At 38.0% G+C, this 26,417-nt stretch overlaps 1 protein-coding gene across 1 annotated transcript in view; it reads right to left on the minus strand.

Annotated features, from left to right (window-relative positions):
* The window catches only part of DCLRE1C (DNA cross-link repair 1C), a 147,721-nt gene that overhangs the window by 69,206 nt on the left and 52,098 nt on the right, over positions 1-26,417 (minus strand). Inside the window, exon 7 of the mRNA XM_053716501.1 lies at positions 12,821-12,893. Within this exon, the coding sequence (XP_053572476.1) occupies positions 12,821-12,893 (73 nt within the window). The remainder of the gene's footprint in view (positions 1-12,820; positions 12,894-26,417) is intronic.

A 26,417-nucleotide genomic window follows, 5' to 3' on the forward strand; every position in this document is an offset into this window, starting at 1 on the left:
CCTAGGAGGTTCATATGCTAATTTCTTAGACCTTGAAGTCCACCTCTTTTCAGATTGCATTTTAACAGTTTTTCACCACTAGAGGGTGTTAGTTCACAAATTTCATATAGATAACACTGTGCTCGTGCACGTGAAGTTATCTGGGAGCAGGCACTGATTGGCTAGACTGCAAGTCTGTCAAAAGAACTGAAAAAAGGGGCAGTTTGCAGAGGCTTAGATACAAGGTAATCACAGAGGTAAAAAGTATATAAATATAACTGTGTTGGTTATGCAAAACTGGGGAATGGGTAATAAAGGGATTATCTATCTTTTAAAACAATAAAAATTCTGGTGTAGACTGTCCCTTTAATATCCGCACAATTATGTTTGTTTTTTTAATGTATTTCTGTATTCTTGTTTGAAAACAACAAAAAATATTTTAACGGAAAAAAAAAACTTCTAACAACTTACTTGTTTTCTTGCAAAATGAGCACTTAGAAATACTGCTTTTATTGAGATGATAGAGTTGACATTACATAACTTAAGTTCTACTGTCAAATTATGTTTGCAGCAAAAGTCCTATCCTGAGCATGGGCATTACGTTGACTGTAGCTAAAGCATGTCTCCTCCACCACATTAAAGGAAAAGCTACTTTGCTTTCCTGTAGAAGCCACAGCCCCCTTGAGGGGATTTCATGAAGTAATGGACTATGCACAAAATAAGTTAAAAAATAAATAAAAAAGGTAAAATCCTTTAAAATTATTAATAATACATATAATTATTTCTATTAAGTATAACCTATTGATTAGTGCTTTTTAATATAACAATGAAAGAGACTATTTTATATCATTTTAAACACCTTGCTTTTGTGTAAACATGTACAATAATCCAGATGGAGGGAGCGCCAAAGAGGCTAAAGTGGTTACAAATATGCAAATGTAAAATAGAAACTTAAGTCTATAACAATTTATTATCTAAAAGATTTAGACATCTAAAATAAATAACAGTAAATAACAGTAAGTTACCCTATCAGTTAAAACATAATACATATAACAATAGTGAAATTGGAAGTTCAATATAGAATGTCCCAGAGTTGGCAATATAAGCCAATGTGCACAAAAGCTTGTCCCTTGACATGATGTGAACTTTCTAGGTGAAATTCCTAATGAGTGTCCCAACAAGAAAAAACTTACAAAAATAAAAGTAAAAAATAATGAAAAATAATAATAGGTAATTGGCCAATCAGATAACTCCATTTTCCCGCCAAAACATATTGCCCATAAACCAGCCATTATATCTATTTGTGTGTTCAGCTTATTCCCTTAAACAAAATGTAAGTGTCTGAATTCAGGAAAAAATTATAAAAATAAAAGTAAAAAATAATGAAAAATGATAATAGGTAATAGTGTCCGTGTTATCCTTAAAGGGACATAATACTCATATGCTAAATCACTTGAGACTGATGCAGTATAACTGTAAAAAGCTGACAGTAAAATACAGCCTGAGCATCTCTATGTAAAAAAGGAAGATATTTTACCTCACAATCTCCTCAGCTCAGCAGAGTAAGTTCTGTGTAAAAAGTTATACTCAGCTGCTGCCCAGCTGCAGGTAAAAAAACAAGAAAAGAAGAAATGAACAGCAGCCAATCAGCATCAACAGTGCTGAGGTCATGAACTCTTTTACTGTGATCTCATGAGATTTGACTTAACTCTCATGAGATTTCATTGTAAACTTCCTTACACTGAATAGGAAAATAAGATGAGTGTGCACGAAAGCTCGCTCCTTCCGCTGTCCCGGGACAGACATACTGATTTGTTGCTTAGAAGTCCTTTACAATGGTATGTGGCTACTGAGAAACTTTTGAGGTAAAATAGGTTTCTTTTTTACATAGAGATGTTCAGGTGATATTTTCTAGTCAGCTTTATACAGCTATACTGCATTACTTTCAAGTGTTAAAACATTTGGGTATTATGGCCCTTTAATAGATTCCTTAGTGGGAAAAAAAACCTGTAAAGATTCCCTAGTGAAAAAAAACCTGTAAAAAGAAAAAACAACAGTGCAATATCGGAAGTAACAATCGAGCCCTATATTGGAGTAAGGCTTACCGATTTAGGAAGCTCGAGCAGTTCCCTTCTACGGGTTTCGGCCCTAACGTGGGCCTTTTTCAAGATGGTGACTGCTCTAATTCTCAGAAATAAATAGCCTGTATTGGCCAATCGGGTAACTTAAACTGGCCATTATATCTATTTGGGTGTTCAGCTTATTCCCTTAAACAAAATGGAAGTGTCTGAATTCAGACACTTCCATTTTGTTTAAGGGAATAAGCTGAACACACAAATAGATATAATCGCCGGTTTAAGGGCAATATGTTTTGACGGGAAAATGGAGTTACCCGATTGGCCAACTACCTGTTATCATTTTTCATTGTTTTTTTTGGTTTTCTTATAAATATTTTTATTGAGGTTATATAGGACAATAACAAAAATACAAAGTACAGTGGGTAATATAATGAACATATCTTAAATTGAGTTGGCTATGTCCCTGTAACCTGAAAAGAGAAAAGATAAGGAAAATATAGTACTACAAGGCCAGCAAAAAATAAAAGATCAAGACATCTCAATACAATAGGCTATTACCCAACTGAATGAATGAAAACCTAATTTTTCATTTATAGAAACGATGATTGCACCTCCATTGTAGAACGGGCCACTCATGGACCCATGTACTTTAAAACTCAGGGAGGTACTCTAATGTTCAACACGGTCACTCTTGGACCTGAAAGGGCATTTTAGGGGGGGAGAAATAAAATAACAAGGTGGGCCACTTTTGGGCCCCAAATGAAACCTATGAACTAGCATAGTCGCTGCAGACTTGATATATGCTAAAAATATATAAAACTCAAGCTGTGCTGGTTCTGTAATAACAGTAGCAAACTATAAACTATAAACTCGGCGGGCCAGGCATAGCACCCCAGGGAGACCTTATTAGTGCTGCATCTACCTCCCAACAGGTTTGACTAGGCATAGACGTTTATAGGGGCCATTCAAACTGGCATAAGGCCAACGTGAAAACTGATCCCAATAGGAGGTTGAAACCAAATAAAACAGTGAGGCAAGGTTCGGTTATATGGAATGCTATGGGGGTGTAGGGGCTAAGTCAACTAGTTATATTACCTAATATGCAAGCTCACACTTTACTACTTACTCATCTAGGGTTTGGGGTAGCTAGGAATGAATATAAAGATCTCCAGAACACTAATATAGCTGCTACACCAATTTAGGGACAAGTGCTATGCACATTCTTAGCAGCTTTGATATATATATCTCTGTAACCCTCTGCTGTGATGGGGGATGGGATGAACTGCATAAATCCACATTCAACCTCCCCAGGGCATATGATAATATAGACGGCAGTCTGAACCTGAAACCTCATTCTTAATAACTAAATGATATTCATAAGCATTTTAAAATTTGATATGAGCTTTCGATGGATTTATAGGGTAGACTAGGAGTATATGGTGTACATCATGTGACCCTTGTAAAACAAAACAGTATTCATCGAGGAGCTTAGGCCAATAGCTTAGGAATCCCCAGCATACACTCACAGCTTTAACAGTGACAACATTAGGCTAATAGAGTGCAGAGTGCTACCTCATACATAAACTAAAGGGGCTCAAATTTAACAGCAGTCCCATGTTATACGGAGAGTTTAAAAAATAAAACTTGCCAAGGACCAAAAAGAAAAGTAAAGGAAGGCAATAATACATAGTGTTCAACTTCAGGTACCAATTTTCTGGAACCAAGCTAATGCACGGTTCCGTTGTGCAAAGATCAAAGGTCCAGACTTGGCCTGTGTGACAAAGACCCTTAACCAACCTCGGGCCCTGCAGAGATAGAGACCTGCTCTGCGCTGTATGTGCTCAGCTGATGTGAAAATGATTATACCGCACAGCGTCTCTTGCAGCTAGCCACGGTATCCAACATACCTGGGGGCCCCCTGGATCAAAAGTCTGGCCGCTGCAGTGAGTGGTTAGAAAGGCAGAAGGAAGACAAAAGGTTCCCTTAAGAAAGTCTAGACCTGCTGTTCGAATTCTCGATCTCCCCCTCTCCGGTGCAAGGCAATGGTGAGCAGCAAACGGTTTCAGCGTCATGGCCGTGTTCCAGCTCTCTGCAGTGGCACTCAACACAGAGCAAACTGAGTCCGTCTTAGGTAGATTCAATTCACCTTCTGTCCACTCTGGTTTCCGCGGCGGCAACAGTGTTGATAGCTTCTCATGTCTGGCAGCCGCCGGGTGTTGGCTTGTAGCCAGCGATCGGTACCTCCCGCCCGAGGACTTTGTGTGACCCACAGACTGTTTTGGCCGCAAAGTAATAGTGCACAAGTGAGCGGGGGCAGTATTCTCGTGGTGAAGGGCTGCTGTAGCTGCCATCTTTGACAGAGCGCTCAACGCTGGCGCAGCTGTCAGTCCCCCGTCTAGTTCAGTCTCTTTTAGTAAGCCTGGCTCATGTAGAGGCCCCGGGGAAACCGGTAGTCCCAGAACTCGGCCCAATTCCAGTTCTAACTCTTCAAAGTGAGACTTGAGGTGTGATTGCATCTCATATTCCCATCGGTCCACAGCACTTAGTTTCCATGTCACGTCTCCACCAACTAGCAGATTGCAGCTTTCTGGATTGCTTGACTTTAATGGCTGTATACGAAGTGGCAGTCTGTAACAGCTCTGGTAGCACAAAAATAATTATCCAGTTATATAGAAACTGGTTTGGTAACCCAGTGACCTGGGGGGGTATTAGTGCGGAAGCCCCTACAGCACTAACAGTCAGACAGGAGAGGCCTCTCGACCTCGTGGCTAATTGTAGTGGAGTAAGCTGAGGAGCATAGGCAGGTCCGAGAAATGTCGTAGGTTCCTGAAACTCTCTTCAACAATAAAAGATTGTTTATCTTGGGTTCCTCAGCAAGAAAAGTAGAAATAAAAGTTGAAACAAGTTCTTAAATATAGCTTAAATGTAGATTAAATGCAGGAGCTCCCAACAAACACGTCCTGCCGCAACAGCTATAGGCTCCGCCCCCCCTTTTTCATTGTTTTTTTACTTTTATTTTTATAATTTTTTCCTGTTGGGACACACATTAGGAATTTCACCTCTAGAAAGTTCACATCACGTCGAGTTGACAAGTTTTTGTGCACATTGGCTTATATTGCCAACTCTGGGACATTATATATTGAACTTCCATTTTCACTATTGTTATATGTATTATGTTTAAACTGATAGGGTACCCTACTACTTATTTACTGTTATTTATTTTAGATGTCTAAATGTTTTAGATAATAAATTGTTAGACTTAAGTTTCTATTTACATTTGCATATATTTAACCACTTTAGCCTCTTTGGCGCTCCCTCCATCTGGATTATTGTATATTTTGAAAGGTTTTAGGGACTTTTTTGGGAAGCTTGTGGTTTCATAGGTGTAGGCGCTGTAATTACCAAACTATGCACATTTTGTGTAAAAATGTGTTTTGTCCCAGAGACCAAAAAGCAAAACATGTAATCTAGGTTTTAAAAATGATACTGACTGCCTAAACCAGCTATTTGATTTTCTCTTAGGAGTGTGAGACAAAGCACAAAGTAAACCAAAAGAAAACATCAACAGTAGAATACAGATAATTTCAATATACTTTACTGATAACCATAGCTCACCTTAAAAATACATACATCAAAACCACCGGTGGTATTTTAAAGCACATTCAAAAAACTTTAGATCAAATGCCCATATGAAAGATAATAGCAATTCCATTATTCTGTAAAGGAATATGGCCGAACGATAGCTTTCCAGGTCTTGTAGACCTAGCCCTCCTAAGTGTTTCAGGGCCATCAATGTCATTTTGGCTATCCTGGAGGGGTGTTTTCGCCATATGTAGGCATTAATTACGGCCCGTAATTTCGGGATATACGGTGGGGGTAGGGGGGATTGGGACCGTTTGAAAGGTAAAGTAAATTAAGGTAAAATTTTAATTTTAAAGTCAATCATTCTGCCTAACCAGGATATCTTTTTGGGTAGCCACTCTGAAGTTTTTACAGAGACGTAGCGCAAGAGGGAAGTATAATTTAATATGTACAATTTGTGTGGGACAGGTGAAAGGTTGATACCCAAAAACTTTAGTGACACTTTATTAATGGGGAAGGGGAACTCTTTTACAAGATCAGAAAGTTCAAGGGGAGAGTAATTCAGATTCAGAAGTTCAGTTTTCTTGATATTAATAGCATAGTTGGAGTTTTTTTACTATAATTGGTTAAAAGGGTTTGCGCTTCCAAAAGAGATTGTCTAGGGGAGGTAAGGGTCAGTAATACGTCATCAGCGAATAGGGCCAATTTATATTGTAGATTATTAACAGTCAGTCCTTTTATATCATTTTGGAAGCGTATTTGTATGGAAAGGATTTCTTTCATGTAATTAGCAAGAGTCCATGAGCTAGTGACGTATGGGATATACATTCCCACCAGGAGGGGCAAAGTTTCCCAAACCTCAAAATGCCTATAAATACACCCCTCACCACACCCACAATTCAGTTTTACAAACTTTGCCTCCGATGGAGGTGGTGAAGTAAGTTTGTGCTAGATTCTACGTTGATATGCGCTCCGCAGCAAGTTGGAGCCCGGTTTTCCTCTCAGCGTGCAGTGAATGTCAGAGGGATGTGAGGAGAGTATTGCCTATTTGAATGCAGTGATCTCCTTCTACGGGGTCTATTTCATAGGTTCTCTGTTATCGGTCGTAGAGATTCATCTCTTACCTCCCTTTTCAGATCGACGATATACTCTTATATATACCATTACCTCTGCTGATTCTCGTTTCAGTACTGGTTTGGCTTTCTACAAACATGTAGATGAGTGTCCTGGGGTAAGTAAATCTTATTTTCTGTGACACTCTAAGCTATGGTTGGGCACTTTGTTTATAAAGTTCTAAATATATGTATTCAAACATTTATTTGCCTTGACTCAGAATGTTCAACTTTCCTTATTTTTCAGACAGTCAGTTTCATATTTGGGATAATGCATTTGATTTAATCATTTTTTCTTACCTTCAAAAATTTGACTTTTTTCCCTGTGGGCTGTTAGGTTCGCGGGGGCTGAAAATGCTTCATTTTATTGCGTCATTCTTGGCGCAGACTTTTTTGGCGCAAAAATTATTTTCCGTTTCCGGCGTCATACGTGTCGCCGGAAGTTGCGTCATTTTTTTGACGTTATTTTGCGCCAAAAATGTCGGCGTTCCGGATGTGGCGTCATTTTGGCGCCAAAAAGTATTTAGGCGCCAAATAATGTGGGCGTCTTATTGGCGCTAAAAAATATGGGCGTCGCTTTTGTCTCCACATTATTTAAGTCTCATTTTTCATTGCTTCTGGTTGCTAGAAGCTTGTTTTTTGGCATTTTTTCCCATTCCTGAAACTGTCATTTAAGGAATTTGATCAATTTTGCTTTATATGTTGTTGTTTTTTCTCTTACATATTGCAAGATGTCTCACGTTGCATCTGAGTCAGAAGATACTACAGGAAAATCGCTGTCTAGTGCTGGATCTACCAAAGCTAAGTGTATCTGCTGTAAACTTTTGGTAGCTATTCCTCCAGCTGTTGTTTGTATTGATTGTCATGACAAACTTGTTAAAGCAGATAATATTTCCTTTAGTAAAGTACCATTGCCTGTTGCAGTTCCTTCAACATCTAAGGTGCAGAATGTTCCTGATAACATAAGAGATTTTGTTTCTGAATCCATAAAGAAGGCTATGTCTGTTATTTCTCCTTCTAGTAAACGTAAAAAATATTTTAAAACTTCTCTCCCTACAGATGAATTTTTAAATGAACATCATCATTCTGATTCTGATAACTCTTCTGGTTCAGAGGATTCTGTCTCAGAGGTTGATGCTGATAAATCTTCATATTTATTTAAAATGGAATTTATTCGTTCTTTACTTAAAGAAGTTCTAATTGCTTTAGAAATAGAGGATTCTGGTCCTCTTGATACTAATTCTAAACGTTTGGATAAGGTATTTAAATCTCCTGTGGTTATTCCAGAAGTTTTTCCTGTTCCTAATGCTATTTCTGCAGTAATTTCCAAAGAATGGGATAAATTGGGTAATTCATTTACTCCCTCTAAACGTTTTAAGCAATTATATCCTGTGCCGTCTGACAGATTAGAATTTTGGGACAAAATCCCTAAAGTTGATGGGGCTATTTCTACCCTTGCTAAACGTACTACTATTCCTACGTCAGATGGTACTTCGTTTAAGGATCCTTTAGATAGGAAAATTGAGTCCTTTCTAAGAAAAGCTTATCTGTGTTCAGGTAATCTTCTTAGACCTGCTATATCTTTGGCTGATGTTGCTGCAGCTTCAACTTTTTGGTTGGAAACCTTAGCGCAACAAGTAACACATCATGATTCTCATGATATTATTATTCTTCTTCAGCATGCTAATAATTTTATCTGTGATGCCATCTTTGATATTATCAGAGTTGATGTCAGGTTTATGTCTCTAGCTATTTTAGCTAGAAGAGCTTTATGGCTTAAGACTTGGAATGCTGATATGGCTTCTAAATCAACTCTACTTTCCATTTCTTTCCAGGGTAACAAATTATTTGGTTCTCAGTTGGATTCTATTATTTCAACTGTTACTGGTGGGAAAGGAACTTTTTTACCACAGGATAAAAAATCTAAGGGTAAAAACAGAGCTAATAATCATTTTCGTTCCTTTCGTTTCAACAAAGAACAAAAACCTGATCCTTCATCCTCAGGAGCAGTTTCAGTTTGGAAACCATCTCCAATCTGGAATAAATCCAAGCCAGCCAGAAAGGCAAAGCCTGCTTCTAAGTCCACATGAAGGTGCGGCCCTCATTCCAGCTCAGCTGGTAGGGGGCAGGTTACGTTTTTTTCAAAGAAATTTGGATCAATTCTGTTCACAATCTTTGGATTCAGAACATTGTTTCAGAAGGGTACAGAATTGGTTTCAAGATGAGACCTCCTGCAAAGAGATTTTTTCTTTCCCGTGTCCCAGTAAATCCAGTAAAAGCTCAAGCATTTCTGAATTGTGTTTCAGATCTAGAGTTGACTGGAGTAATTATGCCAGTTCCAGTTCAGGAACAGGGGATGGGGTTTTATTAAAATCTCTTCATTGTACCAAAGAAGGAGAATTCCTTCAGACCAGTTCTGGATCTAAAAATATTGAATCGTTATGTAAGGATACCAACGTTCAAGATGGTAACTGTAAGGACTATTTTGCCTTTTGTTCAGCAAGGGAATTATATGTCCACAATAGATTTACAGGATGCATATCTGCATATTCCGATTCATCCGGATCATTATCGGTTCCTGAGATTCTCTTTTCTGGACAAGCATTACCAGTTTGTGGCTCTGCCGTTTGGCCTTGCTACAGCTCCAAGAATTTTTACAAAGGTTCTCGGTGCCCTTCTGTCTGTAATCAGAGAACAGGGTATTGTGGTATTTCCTTATTTGGACGATATCTTGGTACTTGCTCAGTCTTTACATTTAGCAGAATTTCATACGAATCGACTTGTGTTGTTTCTTCAAGATCATGGTTGGAGGATCAATTTACCAAAAAGTTCATTGATTCCTCAGACAAGGGTAACCTTTCTGGGTTTCCAAATAGATTCAGTGTCCATGACTCTGTCTTTAACAGACAAGAGGCGTCTAAAACTGATGGCAGCTTGTCGAAACCTTCAGTCACAATCATTCCCTTCGGTAGCCTTATGCATGGAAATTCTAGGTCTTATGACTGCTGCATCGGACGCGATCCCCTTTGCTCGTTTTCACATGCGACCTCTTCAGCTTTGTATGCTGAATCAATGGTGCAAGGATTACACAAAGATATCTCAATTAATATCTTTAAAACCGATTGTTCGACACTCTCTAACGTGGTGGACAGATCACCATCGTTTAATTCAGGGGGCTTCTTTTGTGCTTCCGACCTGGACTGTAATTTCAACAGATGCAAGTCTCACAGGTTGGGGAGCTGTGTGGGGATCTCTGACGGCACAAGGAGTTTGGGAATCTCAGGAGGTGAGATTACCGATCAATATTTTGGAACTCCGTGCAATTTTCAGAGCTCTTCAGTTTTGGCCTCTTCTGAAGAGAGAATCGTTCATTTGTTTTCAGACAGACAATGTCACAACTGTGGCATACATCAATCATCAAGGAGGAACTCACAATCCTCTGGCTATGAAAGAAGTATCTCGAATTTTGGTTTGGGCGGAATCCAGCTCCTGTCTAATCTCTGCGGTTCATATCCCAGGTGTAGACAATTGGGAAGCGGATTATCTCAGTCGCCAAACGTTGCATCCGGGCGAATGGTCTCTTCACCCAGAGGTATTTCTTCAGATCGTTCAAATGTGGGAACTTCCAGAAATAGATTTGATGGCGTCCCATCTAAACAAGAAACTTCCCAGGTATCTGTCCAGATCCCGGGATCCTCAGGCGGAGGCAGTGGATGCATTATCACTTCCTTGGAAGTATCATCCTGCCTATATCTTTCCGCCCCTAGTTCTTCTTCCAAGAGTAATCTCCAAGATTCTGAAGGAATGCTCGTTTGTTCTGCTGGTAGCTCCGGCATGGCCTCACAGGTTTTGGTATGCGGATCTTGTCCGGATGGCCTCTTGCCAACCGTGGACTCTTCCGTTAAGACCAGACCTTCTGTCACAAGGTCCTTTTTTCCATCAGGATCTGAAATCCTTAAATTTAAAGGTATGGAGATTGAACGCTTGATTCTTCGTCAAAGAGGTTTCTCTGACGCTGTGATTAATACTATGTTACAGGCTCGTAAATCTGTATCTAGAGAGATATATTATAGAGTCTGGAAGACTTATATTTCTTGGTGTATTTCTCATCATTTTTCTTGGCATTCTTTCAGAATTCCGAGAATTTTACAGTTTCTTCAGGATGGTTTAGATAAAGGTTTGTCCGCAAGTTCCTTGAAAGGACAAATCTCTGCTCTTTCTGTTCTTTTTCACAGAAAGATTGCTATTCTTCCTGATATTCATTGTTTTGTACAAGCTTTGGTTCGTATAAAACCTGTCATTAAGTCAATTTCTCCTCCTTGGAGTTTGAATTTGGTTCTGGGGGCTCTTCAAGCTCCTCCGTTTGAACCTATGCATTCATTGGACATTAAATTACTTTCTTGGAAAGTTTTGTTCCTTTTGGCCATCTCTTCTGCCAGAAGAGTTTCTGAATTATCTGCTCTTTCTTGTGAGTCTCCTTTTCTGATTTTTCATCAGGATAAGGCGGTGTTGCGAACTTCTTTTGAATTTTTACCTAAAGTTGTGAATTCCAACAACATTAGTAGAGAAATTGTGGTTCCTTCATTATGTCCTAATCCTAAGAATTCTAAGGAGAAATCGTTGCATTCTTTGGATGTTGTTAAAGCTTTGAAATATTATGTTGAAGCTACTAAATCTTTCAGAAAGACTTCTAGTCTATTTGTTATCTTTTCCGGTTCTAGAAAAGGCCAGAAAGCTTCTGCCATTTCTTTGGCATCTTGGTTGAAATCTTTAATTCATCTTGCCTATGTTGAGTCGGGTAAAACTCCGCCTCAGAGAATTACAGCTCATTCTACTAGGTCAGTTTCTACTTCCTGGGCGTTTAGGAATGAAGCTTCGGTTGATCAGATTTGCAAAGCAGCAACTTGGTCCTCTTTGCATACTTTTACTAAATTCTACCATTTTGATGTATTTTCTTCTTCTGAAGCAGTTTTTGGTAGAAAAGTACTTCAGGCAGCGGTTTCAGTTTGAATCTTCTGCTTATGTTTTTCGTTAAACTTTATTTTGGGTGTGGATTATTTTCAGCAGGAATTGGCTGTCTTTATTTTATCCCTCCCTCTCTAGTGACTCTTGTGTGGAAAGATCCACATCTTGGGTAATCATTATCCCATACGTCACTAGCTCATGGACTCTTGCTAATTACATGAAAGAAAACATAATTTATGTAAGAACTTACCTGATAAATTCATTTCTTTCATATTAGCAAGAGTCCATGAGGCCCGCCCTTTTTTTGTGGTGGTTATGATTTTGTATAAAGCACAATTATTCCAATTCCTTATTTTATATGCTTTCGCACTTTATCACCCCACTTCTTGGCTATTCGTTAAACTGAATTGTGGGTGTGGTGAGGGGTGTATTTATAGGCATTTTGAGGTTTGGGAAACTTTGCCCCTCCTGGTGGGAATGTATATCCCATACGTCACTAGCTCATGGACTCTTGCTAATATGAAAGAAATGAATTTATCAGGTAAGTTCTTACATAAATTATGTTTTCCATTGAAAGCACAAATAGAAGTGGGAATAGGGGATAACCCTGTCTGGTGCCATTCTTAATGCAGAAGGATTTTATCTACTTAGATTTTTACTGAGGTACTATACAATGAGAAGATTCTATTTATTAACCTCTCGGGGAGGCCAATTTTTTTTAGCTCATTTAAAGTAAGGCCCAATCTAACCTGTCAAATGCTTTTTTTGGCGTCAGTGGACAGGAGGACCGTAGGTACCTTAAAGGTCTTTAACTGTATTGTCCCGGGCCTCTCTTCAAGTGAAAGAAAGATCTGAGTCAAGTGTGACCCTAAGATATCGGGCGTGCAGGGTTGGGGTAATTATGATATTATCAACAGTTATAGAAAGATGGGGGGGTAGAGATTTTGAAAGTGGGGGGGGGACCAGGGGCTGAGTTTTGAAAAGAGATTTAGCTGAAGGTAGTGTGTGGACATATAAATATATACATACATCATATATATATATATATATATATATATATATATATATATATATAATAATACTTTTTTTTTTTTTTACACTTACCCTGCTGGGAATCTGATAAAACTTAGGATCACAGAATGTGGTGTCCAAATAAACGCTGTCAATGTCTTTAACCCTAAAATACATTTAATAAATAAAAAAGCTATGTAAATAAGCAATCACTAAATTAGGAAGAAATATAAAATATAAATTTATTTTGGTATTGGTTAAAAGTACATTTTTTAAAGGGACTCTGTTTTTTGTGTGTGTCTTAAACAGACAGTAAAAGTAAACTTTCATGATTCAGATAGAGATCTTGCAAATTCTAGTTTATTTAATTTTATATAATCTCATTTGCTTTGTTTTTTTGGTATCTTTTACTGAACAACATACATAGGTAGGCTAAGAGGCAACAATGCACTACTGGGGGTTAGCTTCTGATTGGTGGCTGCACACATATCTTTTGTCATTGTTTCACTTGGATGTGTTAAGCTAGCTCCCAGTAGTGTATTGCTGTTCCTTCAACAAAGAATACCACGAGAATGAAACTAATTTGAGGAAAATAGTAAATTAAATTCAAATAGCAAGTTATGCTAATTGAAAACACCACCTACAATGAAGAATTTAGTACCCAAATATTGGCCTTTGTGTATATACAGAGAGATGAGATGGAGACCTGATCTTCCTGCAAGTTTAGCCCATCTGAATTGGCATGTTCTTGAGAAAATGGGTGAAGGTTTTCTGTGAGCAAAGTCAGCTATTTAAATTGCACTAATAAACAAAAAGGATCAATTTAAGGGACAGGAACCCCAACATTTTTTTTTCATGATTCAGATAGAGCATACAATTTTAAAAAGTTTGCCTATTTACTTCTATTATCAAGTTTGCTTTGTTCTCTTGCTATTGTTTGTTGAAGAGCATACCTAGGTAGGTAACTTACACGTCTGAAACACTGCATGGCAGCAAAGGCGGCTGCCTTCTAGCGCTCCTGTAAATGTATAACATTGTTTAAAGTATACTTGCAAAACTGCTGCCATATATAGTGCTCCAGACACATGAACGCTCCTGAGCCTGTCTATCTGCTTTTGAAAAAAAGATACAAAGAGAACAAAGTACATTGATAAGAGAAGTAAATTAGAATTTTAATTTTTTTTTTATTATTCCAGTCTGTATTGCAAAACTATCAGAAAGGTTTCAAAAGTGGAACAGTTCAAGAACATAAATAATTACTCAATTAAGACAAAGAGAAAAGTACAACAACCCTTCCATTTTGTACAAATAAATATTACTGGAAGATTTTAAACAAAACCAGAAATATAAAAATTATAAAAAAGTTAAAAAAAAAGGGGGATGTAAACTATTCCCACATTCCTTGACATTACCTAGAGAGAAGTAAAAAGTCTACATTCTCACCATACCTTATTCCTCAACCAAATAAATATCAAGCATATTTCAGTTTGCTGTTTACTCTGTGTAGTTTTGAGACCTTGATGACTAATTAAATGTGTCCCAAGTAGCTATCATATACGGTAAAGTGTCAGAATTGCTCTATGTAAGATTATAGTATTCCTTTAAATCTAAAAGATCAGCAACTTTAATTACTCATATGAATAATGTAGGAATTTCTTTGGACCGGTTTTATACACGATAAAAGCTCTTACACCATTGATCATAGTTTGGGAGAGTTTTCTGTCAGGTTTAAATTTCAGTTTTAGAGGTTTGTTCAGTAACCAAATTAAAAGGTCCAATGGGCATCTAATATTATTTTTTTTAAAGTTATTGAATAAGGGGCACCACCACATGTGAGCCATTCCCCTGCCAACATGACCACGTCTCCAGCATCTATTGGTTGATAAAGAAAATAGCGAATGCAGTCTTTGTGAGGTATTGTACCATCTGTGCAACAAGGTAAAGTTAATTTCTAGCATCTAAACGGATATGGGTGATTTAGCAGTAGTATTATTATACATAAGTCTCTCTCCTAACTCTCTATACATAGTGGGGTGTTTACTGGGAACAGCTTAAGTAATATCTGATAAATTCTATCTATTATATAGATAAGTGAGCAACAGGGGATTTTCAGAATGTGTAAGAGTTCTTAATAGGTTACGTGTGTGAGCATTTGTTTGCATCTAATTGTGAGTCTTATGGTAGCAGAACCAGTTCTTAAAATAAAGCAATTCTTGGTCAAGTAATTCTTCTTATGTTATTATTATGGAATCTTTTGTAATTGCAATAATGGGAAGGTCTATGGCACAAGTGTTCGAGAGAAGGTTTAGGGCATGACAACCGATTGTAAATTCACCACTGTCAATAAGCAATGCTAAAAGGGATGTAATGGAAAAAATTTGATGGAAAACTTACAGCACCTTATTCCAAATATCTAATGTATCTTTATTAATTGGGCTATTTTATCTAACACATTACACGCATTTCACTCTCCAACACATGGTGTCTAATATACATTTGCACTCCATATTGTGTTCTCTTTGTACCCACAATTTAATCATAGTGTCCCATTAATAAATTACTCTTTGCAGAAATATAGCGTATTGGCAAAATTGTAAATTGGGTACTCCAAAACCGCCTCGAGATTTAGGGAGAATCATTGCTGTTTTATTTTTTTATTCCAGATGAAGTCTGAAAATGCCTTTTGAAGAAAAGCTAAATATGATGAAGGCGCTGGTATAGGGAGAGTTTGCATAATGTAGAGAAGCATTCATTTTAATTACATTGATCGTACCTATCCAGGATAAACGCTTAGACTTCCATGAAGGAAAGATCTCTAATGATCGCTTGTTTAATCGGATATAAATTAAATTAGTTAGACTCCAAAGAGGGAGCTAAATGCGCTCCTAGGCATTTTATACAGGGAGAGCACCATTTAAAAAGAACAAATAGAGCTCCTGCTGAGTTAGGTTTATATTCAATATTTCCAATTTGGAGATATTAGTTAGTAAATTGAAAAAAGATTATAAAATTCACCAAGTTCTGACAGTTAAGTGTAGTATCAAGGATTCAGGGGATGTAAGAGAGAACAAAATGTTGTCGGCAAAGAGCGATAACTTATATGTGCTGTTATTAATCACCACATCCTGAATATCTGGATTTTGTCTGATCTTATATATGAGTATTTCTATAACACAAGCGAATAAAAGTGCCGTTCACGATGGTAAATGGTCGAGAAAGCATAACATTCACGAGGAGTTGCGCCTTGGGCTGAGTACAGAGCAAAAATTCTTCCTAATATCAGATCTCCTAGGCCCATATTTCATAATAACATGAGATGAGGTTGAAAAAAAGACAGAAGTCCATCGAGTTCAACCTATACAAATCTTAATATTCTTAAAAAAAGCTCCAGTTTATCTTAAATTATTCCTATTAAAGGGACACTGAACGCAAATTTTTATTTTCGTGATTCAGATAGAGCATGCAATTTTAAGCAGCTTTCTAATTTACTTCTATTATAAAATTGTCTTCATTCTCTTGGTATCTGTAATGCTCATGGGATATTCCACTATTAGACCGAACTGAGCCAGTAGTCTTCTTATCCCGGCGTCGAGCCGGAATGATGGGGAATATCCCAGAGCAGAGAAAGTTTGCAAGATTAGGTAAGTGGCACTCACCACAGGCAGGATAGTCTTCGGCGGCAACAGGCAGGGACTCAGAGAAAGGCAGATCAAAGGTAAACCACTAGAATGGTCAGGCAGGTAATGGTAAAGCAGTCCAGAGGTGGACCAGTGGGATGATCAGGCAGGCAGGGTTTTGGCAACAGTAAAGCAGTCCAGAGGTGAACCACTAGTATGGTCAGACACACAGGGTTTGGCAAAAGAGAGGCAATACAGAGCACCTATACTTGGGCAGTGATAGGTAGCAAGTGAGTAACTTACATAAGCGCAGGATTCGGGCCATAGGAGAGCGGAGGAATGGAGGAAGCAACAGAAGCCGACTCCCCCCCTAGGCAACGAGCAGAACAGCAGGCACGGCGTCCCTAGTAACAGCTAGAGTGTCGTGTCACGACAGTATGTGAACCATTTAAAGGACCAGTCAATACAGTAGATTTGCATAATCAACAAATGCATAAGAAGACAATGCAATAGCACTTAGTCTGAACTTCAAATGAGTAGTAGATTTTTGTTAAATAAAAAGTTGTCTATTTCCACTCCCCCTGTATCATGTGACAGCCATCAGCCAATCACAAATGCATATACGTATATTCTGTGAATTCTTGCACATGCTCAGTAGGAGTTGGTGACTCAAAAAGTATAAATATAAAAAGACTGTGCACATTTTGTTAATTGAAGTAAATTGGAAAGTTGTTTAAAATTGCATGCTGTATCAGAATCTTGAAGTTTAATTTTGACTTGAGTGTCCCTTTAACAACAGCAATCATAAACCTGAATTCGGTTTCTAACCAGAAATGTATCTAAACAATTTTTAAATGTATCTAAGGTATTGGTATTTACTACCTCCTCAGGTAATGAGTTCCACAATTTGATTGTTTTTGTCTTAAGGTGAGATAGAGGAATTGCCAGTCAATACAGTTAAAAGCTTTTCTTTCATGTAATTGGCAAGAGTGCATGAGCTAGTGACATATGGGATATACAATCCTACCAGGAGGGGCAAAGTTTCTCAAACCTTAAATGCCTATAAATACACCCCTCACCACACCCACAATTCAGTTTTACAAACTTTGCCTTCTATGGAGGTGGTGAAGTAAGTTTGTGCTTGATTTTTTTATTAATAATGATTTTTATTGTAGGTTCCAAATAAAGCATACATGAGTATCCAACAGTGACACATCAAGACAACACAGTATTTGCATGAAATAGGATAGTTTCAAGCTAACAGTGAATAATATACAAGCAATATGCCAAGTGATGAACAAACCTCCTAAAAAAACACAAGAGGCCACTCTTGGGCCCCAGAAGTATAAAACAAAATCACAGGAGGTTACCCTTGATCAAAGGAGACCACTCTTGGGTCCCAGATGACTGGCCTAATTTTTCCTTTTATATATATGAAAGAAAAGTAATGTACCAGAACCTCTTTGAAAGTATCTAAGGGTAGCAGGGAGTAAAACTAGTGACTGTTGGGCCTCCTAGGCTGCCAAACTACATGCAATATAAACAGGAGATATGGGCATACATATCTATGGGGGGGAAGGGCAGGAGGTGTTAAAGGCGGGGGCACCTGGGGCAGCTGACCACTTTCTTCAAATAACGGTAAATCAGGGATGCATCTACTTTAGAGTTTCTATCCTCATTAAGATCTCCTCTAGTTTTCAACCTAGGCCGCGCCTGGGCCCCATTTTTCCACGATGATTGCGGGCAACTATTGAAGCCAAAAAATAACATGTGAGGGGCATTTTATAGGATTGGAAAAGTTTGCAGGTGTCTTATGGGATGTTCAGTGAATTCTAAATTGGCTAGGGGCAAGAAAAGGGTTATATTACACAGATGTATAGCTTTGGAATCCCTGGCTCCATCCCTCTCTATTTAGTTGCGTCCACTAAATGAGAGATGTTGTCCATTAAGAAAATATAAAATGGTAATATGCCATGCTTGCACCAATATCACAGGGACAATTCAGTCTAAGAGTATAACAAGTTCTTTTTCAGAGTGAGATATCTTATTACTCTAATTGAACACAAAGGAGGGGATAAAAACAATGAACATTATTCTAGTTGCTTACTAAGATGCATCTGCCCACTAAATACATCTCAATACAGTATCATAGAAGCGTTTAAAATTCTAGTATAGCTAATTGTCCAGGAGAATGAAATAATGGGACAAAACATTGAAGCTGTGGGAAAAAGAAACAGGAGAAAATACAGGTAACAAACTTTTAAACAATAGCTGCGTGATTAATTTGATCTTCTAAACAGACAGTTTCTTTGCTAAATAGGTCACCCAGGTTCGCAATAGGTATACAGTTCTGCTTCTTCCCGGGACAGAGTGGCTAATCAACAAACTCGAGTAATAGTCCCGGGCTCAGATCTAACTCAGCCCATACATTGTCTCTCTGCAGGTGAAATGTAGATCAAGGCATCCAGGTTCCCACCTTTCCCCTTTGCTTGCGGCCTGTGCCCCCAGGACTCAGGGTGTCGATAGTAGAGTCAGGGTCTATGTCTGCAAAGTAGCCGGTCCCAACCAGGGTAGTAGCGAAATGTCCGGGAGCCGCAGGGCTCATGCCCCACAAGCGTCTCTTCTGAGAGCCATCTGTGATTGCTGCCCATATTTCATCCCACGTGGACGAGGACATGTCTGCCCCATCTGTTTCTCGAGGTGGAGTTGCCGGTTCCTTAGTGAGTGCGAGCCGTGGAGGTTCCGCTGGGCATACCACAATGTCATCTTTGCCATCAGCTAACAGCAGCGTCTCCTCCATATCAGAGTCCGATGTCGGGCTTAAAGTGTTAGATAAGCGTGTTCCCTCTGTGTATGAATCCGCCATTACAGTAAGCTCACCGGAAGAGATGGAGGTTCCGGTTCCGGTGGGAGGAGCCACGCACCGCTCGTGGTAACTGAGCGTGTATGCTGAGGGCTCGTACTGCACTTCTCCCTGCCATATGCCCGTTGTTGGAGTGGGACTACTTCCTAGGGCAACCGCACTAGTCAGAGGTGCTTGTGGCGGAACTGTGGAACAAGCAAAGTGGCTCAGTTGCAAGAGCCGAATTCGGAAGCACAAGCGAGGCACAAGAATCGATCTCTCAAGACTGCCCAAATCGACCTGTTTCACAGAGAGGGCGACGGTAGCAGAGCCCGAGAGACACAGAGGGCATAGGAGGTCAGAAGTGTACAGAGTGGGGCGGCGACCCCAGAGGCCGAGAACCGCGGAGGAGGTCGTGGGAGGCCAGACTAACGTCGAAAGATCAGGGGGCCGGTCAAGACGGAGCTGACGCTCTGAGACGGAGATACTACCCTGCTGCAGGAACTGCCAGCCGCAAGCCACACGGAGGGTCAGCGGTAGTTATAACAGAACAGGCTGGCAAACAGGTGGTTGAATGCCACGCTCTAGGTGATAATTGCAGTTGGATATAGGAGCCGCAACGCAACAAACCATAAGTCGCACGAGGGTTGGAACGGTACCTACCTTAGTCCAGGTTACAAGCGGCCCAGCGGATGGTTGATTGCCACACCCCAGTTGACAGAGACCACACCAGGAATATCCAAAGGAACTGAGCAAGTATCTTAGTAGTGATTAAGATATTTTAGCTGTGCACGAGTTTCCCTTTTTCCACTTCTCACTACTCTAGCCAAAAATATTACTAACTATACTAAGCATTATATTCCATACTATATAAAATAACGGTTGCTAAATTTCCTACAAAAGGAACTTTCTATACCCAAAAAAAAAAGGGAGAAGAAAAAGGAAGAGAAGAGAGGAAGAGGGGAAAGAAAGGAGAAAGAGTATAAGCAGAAAAAATTTAAGAACTTTCCTCAAGGAACTTTGCTTAAGCTCTAAGACAATCACTTTAATGTGTGTGTCACTGATTTAAACTACAAGACGGCATAATAAGTGTTTAACAATTGTGGTGACAACACGCATGGTTTAAGATAGGGCTGTGGTAGGCTGCACAGATCAAGCAAAGAAAAAGATCTTCTCTTATAGTATAAATTGTTTGAATGTTGCTTATACCTTTATTTCTACTGCTGAATGTTATGTTATAAAAAATTATTTACATTGATTGCTATGTTAGAAGAGGCCTAAAGGGGTCTAAAGGCTTTGCATTTTAGACTACATAAAAAGAATATATATCCTAGAAGGGTCTGCTATGAAATTTTTATAGGATAGCAAATAAATTGCCATGTTAGCTGGGATTTGCAAATAATTTTCCAGTAAGAACTTAATTGCTGCAAAAAAAAAAAAAAAAAAAAAAAAAGTAGTATCTTTTCACTTTACTCTCTCACAATTAGTGGTTCAGCAAGGTAACTTTGGCTAAAGGCTTTAGTTTAAATTATTTCCAGCTATAATTTTTTCTAAGGCTAAAAAGATATAAGGTTATATAGCCCTGTTTAAGGACAGCGGGGAAATTTAATTTTAAGTTTTTTTTGTTTTTTTTGATGCACGGAATATGTTTTTTTGATTAATGCAAGGCTAATTTTCGACCCTACCCAGAAATATAGTCACATAGTTGTTTTTATTTTTTTTTTACACACACACAGATCACTTTTGTTGGTTTTGTTTTATTCACTTTCTCACATATATGGGTATGTACTCCTCTCCTGTATTAAATAGTTCATAATATTATCTCACCCTCACCTACACTATACAGGGGAAATATAAAGGGAAGAAAGAAAAAAAAAAAAAAAAAAGAAAAAAAGAAAGAGAAGGGTAATAAAAAAGGAAAACACAGGTATATAAGTGTCACGGTTCACAGTACATGGACAAATATATCACTCACAATAAACACCATTCCCCGGCTATGCCCGCCAAACCAAAAGATAGAAGAACAAGAACATCTGAAACACATCTAGACAGTGCCTTAGAACTTACAACACCTAAAAATGACACTCAGCCCCTGCTAGCCCAAATGTCTGAAATTTTTTTGCCACAGTTCGAAATGCTTAAAAATCAAATGGCAAATATAATGATAGAATTTAAACAATTCTCTACCCGCCTCACTGAAGTGGAGGAGAGAGTGTCTAGTAATGAAGACATATTATATAAACAAGAAAAAAGCATAGCAGATAATAGCAAAATACTGACCACATTGCAAGACAAAATACATGAATTAGAAGATCGTTCAAGACGAAACAATTTAAAAATTATTGGCCTCCCAGAGAATGAGGACTATCTAGACCTTATAACCTTTGCTAGTTCCACATTACCTCTCGCTCTGGGTATTTCTATTGATAAAGCCCCCATTGTAGTTGAAAGGGCGCATCGATTAGGTATAAATAGAAGTAACACGAGAGAAAATTATAACAGACCTGTCCTAATAAAGTATTTAAATTATCAAGATAAGATTAATATCTTAAGAGCGTATAGGAAACTAGGGAATTTTTTTCTGGGCCAAGTAAAAATTCTAATGTTCCAAGATTATTCAAGCGAAACCTCAATGAAAAGAAAAGATCTGGCCCCATATTGCTCTAAACTAATCAATGCAGGACTTAAGGCTAGATTAATGTACCCTGCTAGAATAGTCTTGGAGGAAGCAGGAGGAAATATCACTATAAATAATATAGCCGAAGCTAGAGAAATTTGCAAAACGCGACAAATATCTTGAATATAATAAAGGTTATCTTTGGTTTTTTTCTGTACTTTATCTAGGACTTTTAAGCAAATGTTTCCGAGTTCGAAAATGTTTTTAATACTTAGGGAGTTTTATTGTTTTTTCTCTTTTTTTTTTTTTTCTTTCTCTCTCTTCTTTTTCTCTCCCGCTTGCCTCTCCTCTGCCTCTCCCTCTCTTGCACTCGCTACCACCCTCCTTCTCCTCCAAACATATATAAAGTTTAAATTGCGTATTAGAGGGGTACTAATATACTCAGACAAATAAGATGAGGATGATTAAGTTCGTTTCATGGAACATAGGTGGGATCACGTCACCTAAAAAGAGGAAGTTAGTGATTAAGCATCTTGCCAAACTGAATCCTGATATAGCATGGGTGCAGGAAACACACCTCAAAAGTATTGAAGCGTAGAAACTTAAGTGCAAATGGGTTGGACAAGTTATAGCATCAGATTGTGCCGGGAGGAAAAGAGGGGTTGCTTTCTTAATTAGCAAGGATCTGGAATATAGAATTCATGATATACAACTAGATGTCAATAATAGATGGATTATCCTTAACATAGAAATTTTTAATGTAAAATATGTACTGTGTAATGTTTATGGCCCTAACACCTCAGACCAATTGTTTTGGAATGATATAATTGCAAGATTAATTCTGCATGAATCACCCAATGTAATATTAGCGGGTGACTTCAATCTAACCCCAATACCTTCATTGGATAGATTCCCTTATAAGCAGAGGGGTAGGTCAATACAGAATTCTAGACTGTTTTTCCAAATATGCAAGGAATTGAAACTTCACGACATATGGCGTATCCACCACCCTGCGGGCAAAAGCTTCACCTGCGAGTCACATGCGCACAGATCCTTCTCCCGTATTGATTTTTTCTTAATTTCTAATGCTCTTTTGAGAGATGATGTGAGTGCAGAAATCGGTGAAATCATATTATCGGACCATGCCATATTAACGTTATCAGTAGGGAATAGAGAAAGCCAGGGGATCAAAGGAAATAATTGTTATTTTCCAAAGTATATGATAAATGATAAAGCATTTCAAATGTGGATAAAGAGTAAGTGGCGTGAGTATTGTATAAATAATCAAGGTTATGCGAATAAATATGAGGTGTTTTGGGAGGCAGCAAAGGCCTTTCTAAGAGGGGAGATCAAACTATACATGGTCAGCAAAAAAAAAAAGAATAGGGCTCGGGAAAATCAATTGACAAAAACGGTCTCGAGGGCATATCAAAATTATATAAATAATCCATTAAAAAAGTACTGGGATAAGTATCATAGTGCACGCCAAGAAAGAGATTTATTTATGGCTGCAAAAAATATACAGCAGGAAGCTAGAATGAGCGCTATTTATGGCGGACGCTATGGGAAATCTGTTAAATATTTGGCTAGGCTAGACAAAGCTAGGAACCAGAAGAATGTGATCGGGAATATTAGTTGGGGAGGTCAGAACTTCACTCAAACGAACGATATTAGTAAGGTTTTCCTAGATTATTATAAGAACATATATGCTGCCAAAATTATAGATACAGAAGCAAGTAAGATATTCTGGGATAAGATTGAGTGTCCACAGATTACATCAGAGCAAGCTAAGTCAATAAATGATCCCATATCGTTAGCCGAAGTCATAAAAGCAATTGAAGATTCTAAACTTGGAAAAGCTCCCAGGCCCGATCAAATACCCGCGGAGTTCTATAGAATGTTGAAGACAGATATAGCACCCATACTGACTTGTTTATTTAACTCATATTTTATAGATGGGAAAATAATGTCCCGATTTTTCTCTGCGTCGACCATAACCCTTATCCCAAAAAAAGACAAAATCTTATCAGATCCAGGGTCATACAGACCTATCTCTCTGTTGAATACAGACTATAAACTATTAACAGTAATAATTGCAAATCGTTTGAAGGAAATATTATGTAAAATTATACATCAAGATCAGGCCGGTTTTATGTATGATAGATCACCAACAAAAAACATTCGCAAAACATATATGCTAATAGAATATTTTTGGAACAAATTGCATAAGGAAAAACCAGCGTACCATGATGATCTTGCTATGGTTGTGGTCGACGCGGAGAAGGCATTTGACTCTATAATATGGGAACATTTGTATACTTCCCTTGAAAAGTTTGGCTTCTCAGGTAAATTGATTGAATTCATTAAAGCTATATACAACTACCCCATTTCTTCGATACTGGTTAACAATACTCAATCAGATTTTTTCAGATTAGAGAAGGGAACGCGCCAGGGGTGTCCCTTATCACCCCTCCTATTTAATGTGGCCATTGAGCCACTAGCAATTTATCTCAGACAAGAATTGGAGGGAATAAAGATTGGATCTCAGAAGTTTGTGCTTGCCTTATATGCTGATGATCTACTTCTCTATTTTCAACAAACACATAGAAATATCCCCACTGCGTTCAAGGCATTAGATTTATTTAGTAGCATTTCGGGCTATAAAGTCAATACGCTTAAATCAGAGATTCTATGGATATATAAAAACATGGATAGCAAGACACAATATGAGCTAAGAGAGGTTACGCAGATTAGATATCTAGGAATCATGTTACATAAAGATCCTAATTGTTGGTATAGACTTAACTTTACGCCCTTCTTCTCACGACTTAAAAGCAAGTTGCAAAGATGGGCACTACTCCCTATTTCCTTGTCTGCTAGAATAGCTATGATTAAATCTATCCTATTCCCTCAGATAATTTATATTATGAATAATTTACCATTATTCATTAAGTTAAAAGACATTAAAATATTCAATCAATTATGTGCTAAATTTATTTGGAGCAAGTCGCGACACATGATAGCCATTAAAAAATTGTCACAACTGAGGGAACATGGGGGGCTAGCTTTCCCGGACATTAGATTATATAACATGGCCATCTTGGCTCGGAATGCGGTGGATTGGCTTCTGTCAACCGAGGTACTAACTAACTTAACTCTGGAAGAGAGCTTAATATATCCGTTTGCATGTAAAGCAATTTTACATTGCACTCTTATAGAACTCCCAGACAGCACCAAAAGGTTTATCAGTATATACAATGTGATTAAAGCATGGCAAATGACATGTAAATATCTTAAAATTAATTTTTCTATTTCCCCCTATCTTCCGATCAGAGGGAACCCCGAGTTTATAGCCGCATGCGACTATCAGGTATTTAAAGAATGGGCGGATAAAGGATTTGACAAATTTCTACAAGTCTTTGACCAAAGGTTTAATTTAAGAACCTTTGAGAGTATTGCTAGAGAATTTGATCTCCCCAAGAAGGAGAGCTTTTTCGCATATCTTCAGCTACGCCACTTTGCTAACAAGAAAGCTAAGTTAGGGAATTGGCCAGTAGGTTTTAAACAAATTGGAGACTATATCAATATATACAAGCAAGGAAAGCACTCAATATCATTATTATACAAAATTTTATTGGCAAAACAAGGTCAATTAAATAATGAACAATATATAGGTTATTGGGCAAAACATTTCCCAGAACTTAATGGGGATCACATTAAGAAGGGTATTCAATGGCTGATTAAAGCCCCCCTCCGTTCCTCTTGGCACAAATCTTTTCTAAAATTACTTAACAATGCCTATATTTCGCCAAAAAGATTGGCAGCATGGTCTTCAGAAAGCTCGGGAATATGTCACAAATGCTCAATGCCTAGGGCCGATCTGATGCATTGTTTCTGGTTATGCCCCAAAATAAGGCAATTTTGGCAGAAGGTTAACTTTTGGCTAAATAAATTTTGCCCTGAACATTTAGTCCTGGAACCTATAAACATTTTTTTTCTAAACATAACAGCCCAGAACTATGATTTGGTCAATACTATTATACTTATAGGTCGGAATTTAATTCTAAGAAATTGGAAGCAGACCAGAACAATACCTTTTAAGATTTTCCTAGAAGCAGTAAGACAACAGATCATATTCGAACAATATAATGTGTCAAACCTACACAATAAACCAACCCAACGCTTTTTCAATAAATGGGAAAATATTATCCAGACATATACACTTCCCATGCAATATATACTTACTAAGGCATTCCACAAAACAGACTACTTTGAAGGTTTGATATTAAGAGAACTATTTCCAGTATCCTGGCTTTGAAAAATTGGGGGACTCTTAGATTATAAGACACCTTTACGTGGCGTGGTGGAGGAGGAGGTGGCTTTTTTTTTTTTTTTTCTCTGTTTTTCTTTCTCTTTTTTTTCTTTTTTCTGATCTGGTTAATGAGAACAAAATGTAATAATTGTATCTAGACGCAACACAGCATTTTGGTTTTTTTTCTTCCTTCTTTTTTTTTTTAGCCTACTTACAATGTTTATTTACTGTGTGATGTCCATAAGGTAATGGGCACGGAACCTGGTTATTATCTAGGCATAAATGCTAGATATTTATCTTTC

This window comes from Bombina bombina, chromosome 6 (assembly GCF_027579735.1).
Source record: "Bombina bombina isolate aBomBom1 chromosome 6, aBomBom1.pri, whole genome shotgun sequence".
Classification (NCBI taxonomy): domain Eukaryota; kingdom Metazoa; phylum Chordata; class Amphibia; order Anura; family Bombinatoridae; genus Bombina; species Bombina bombina.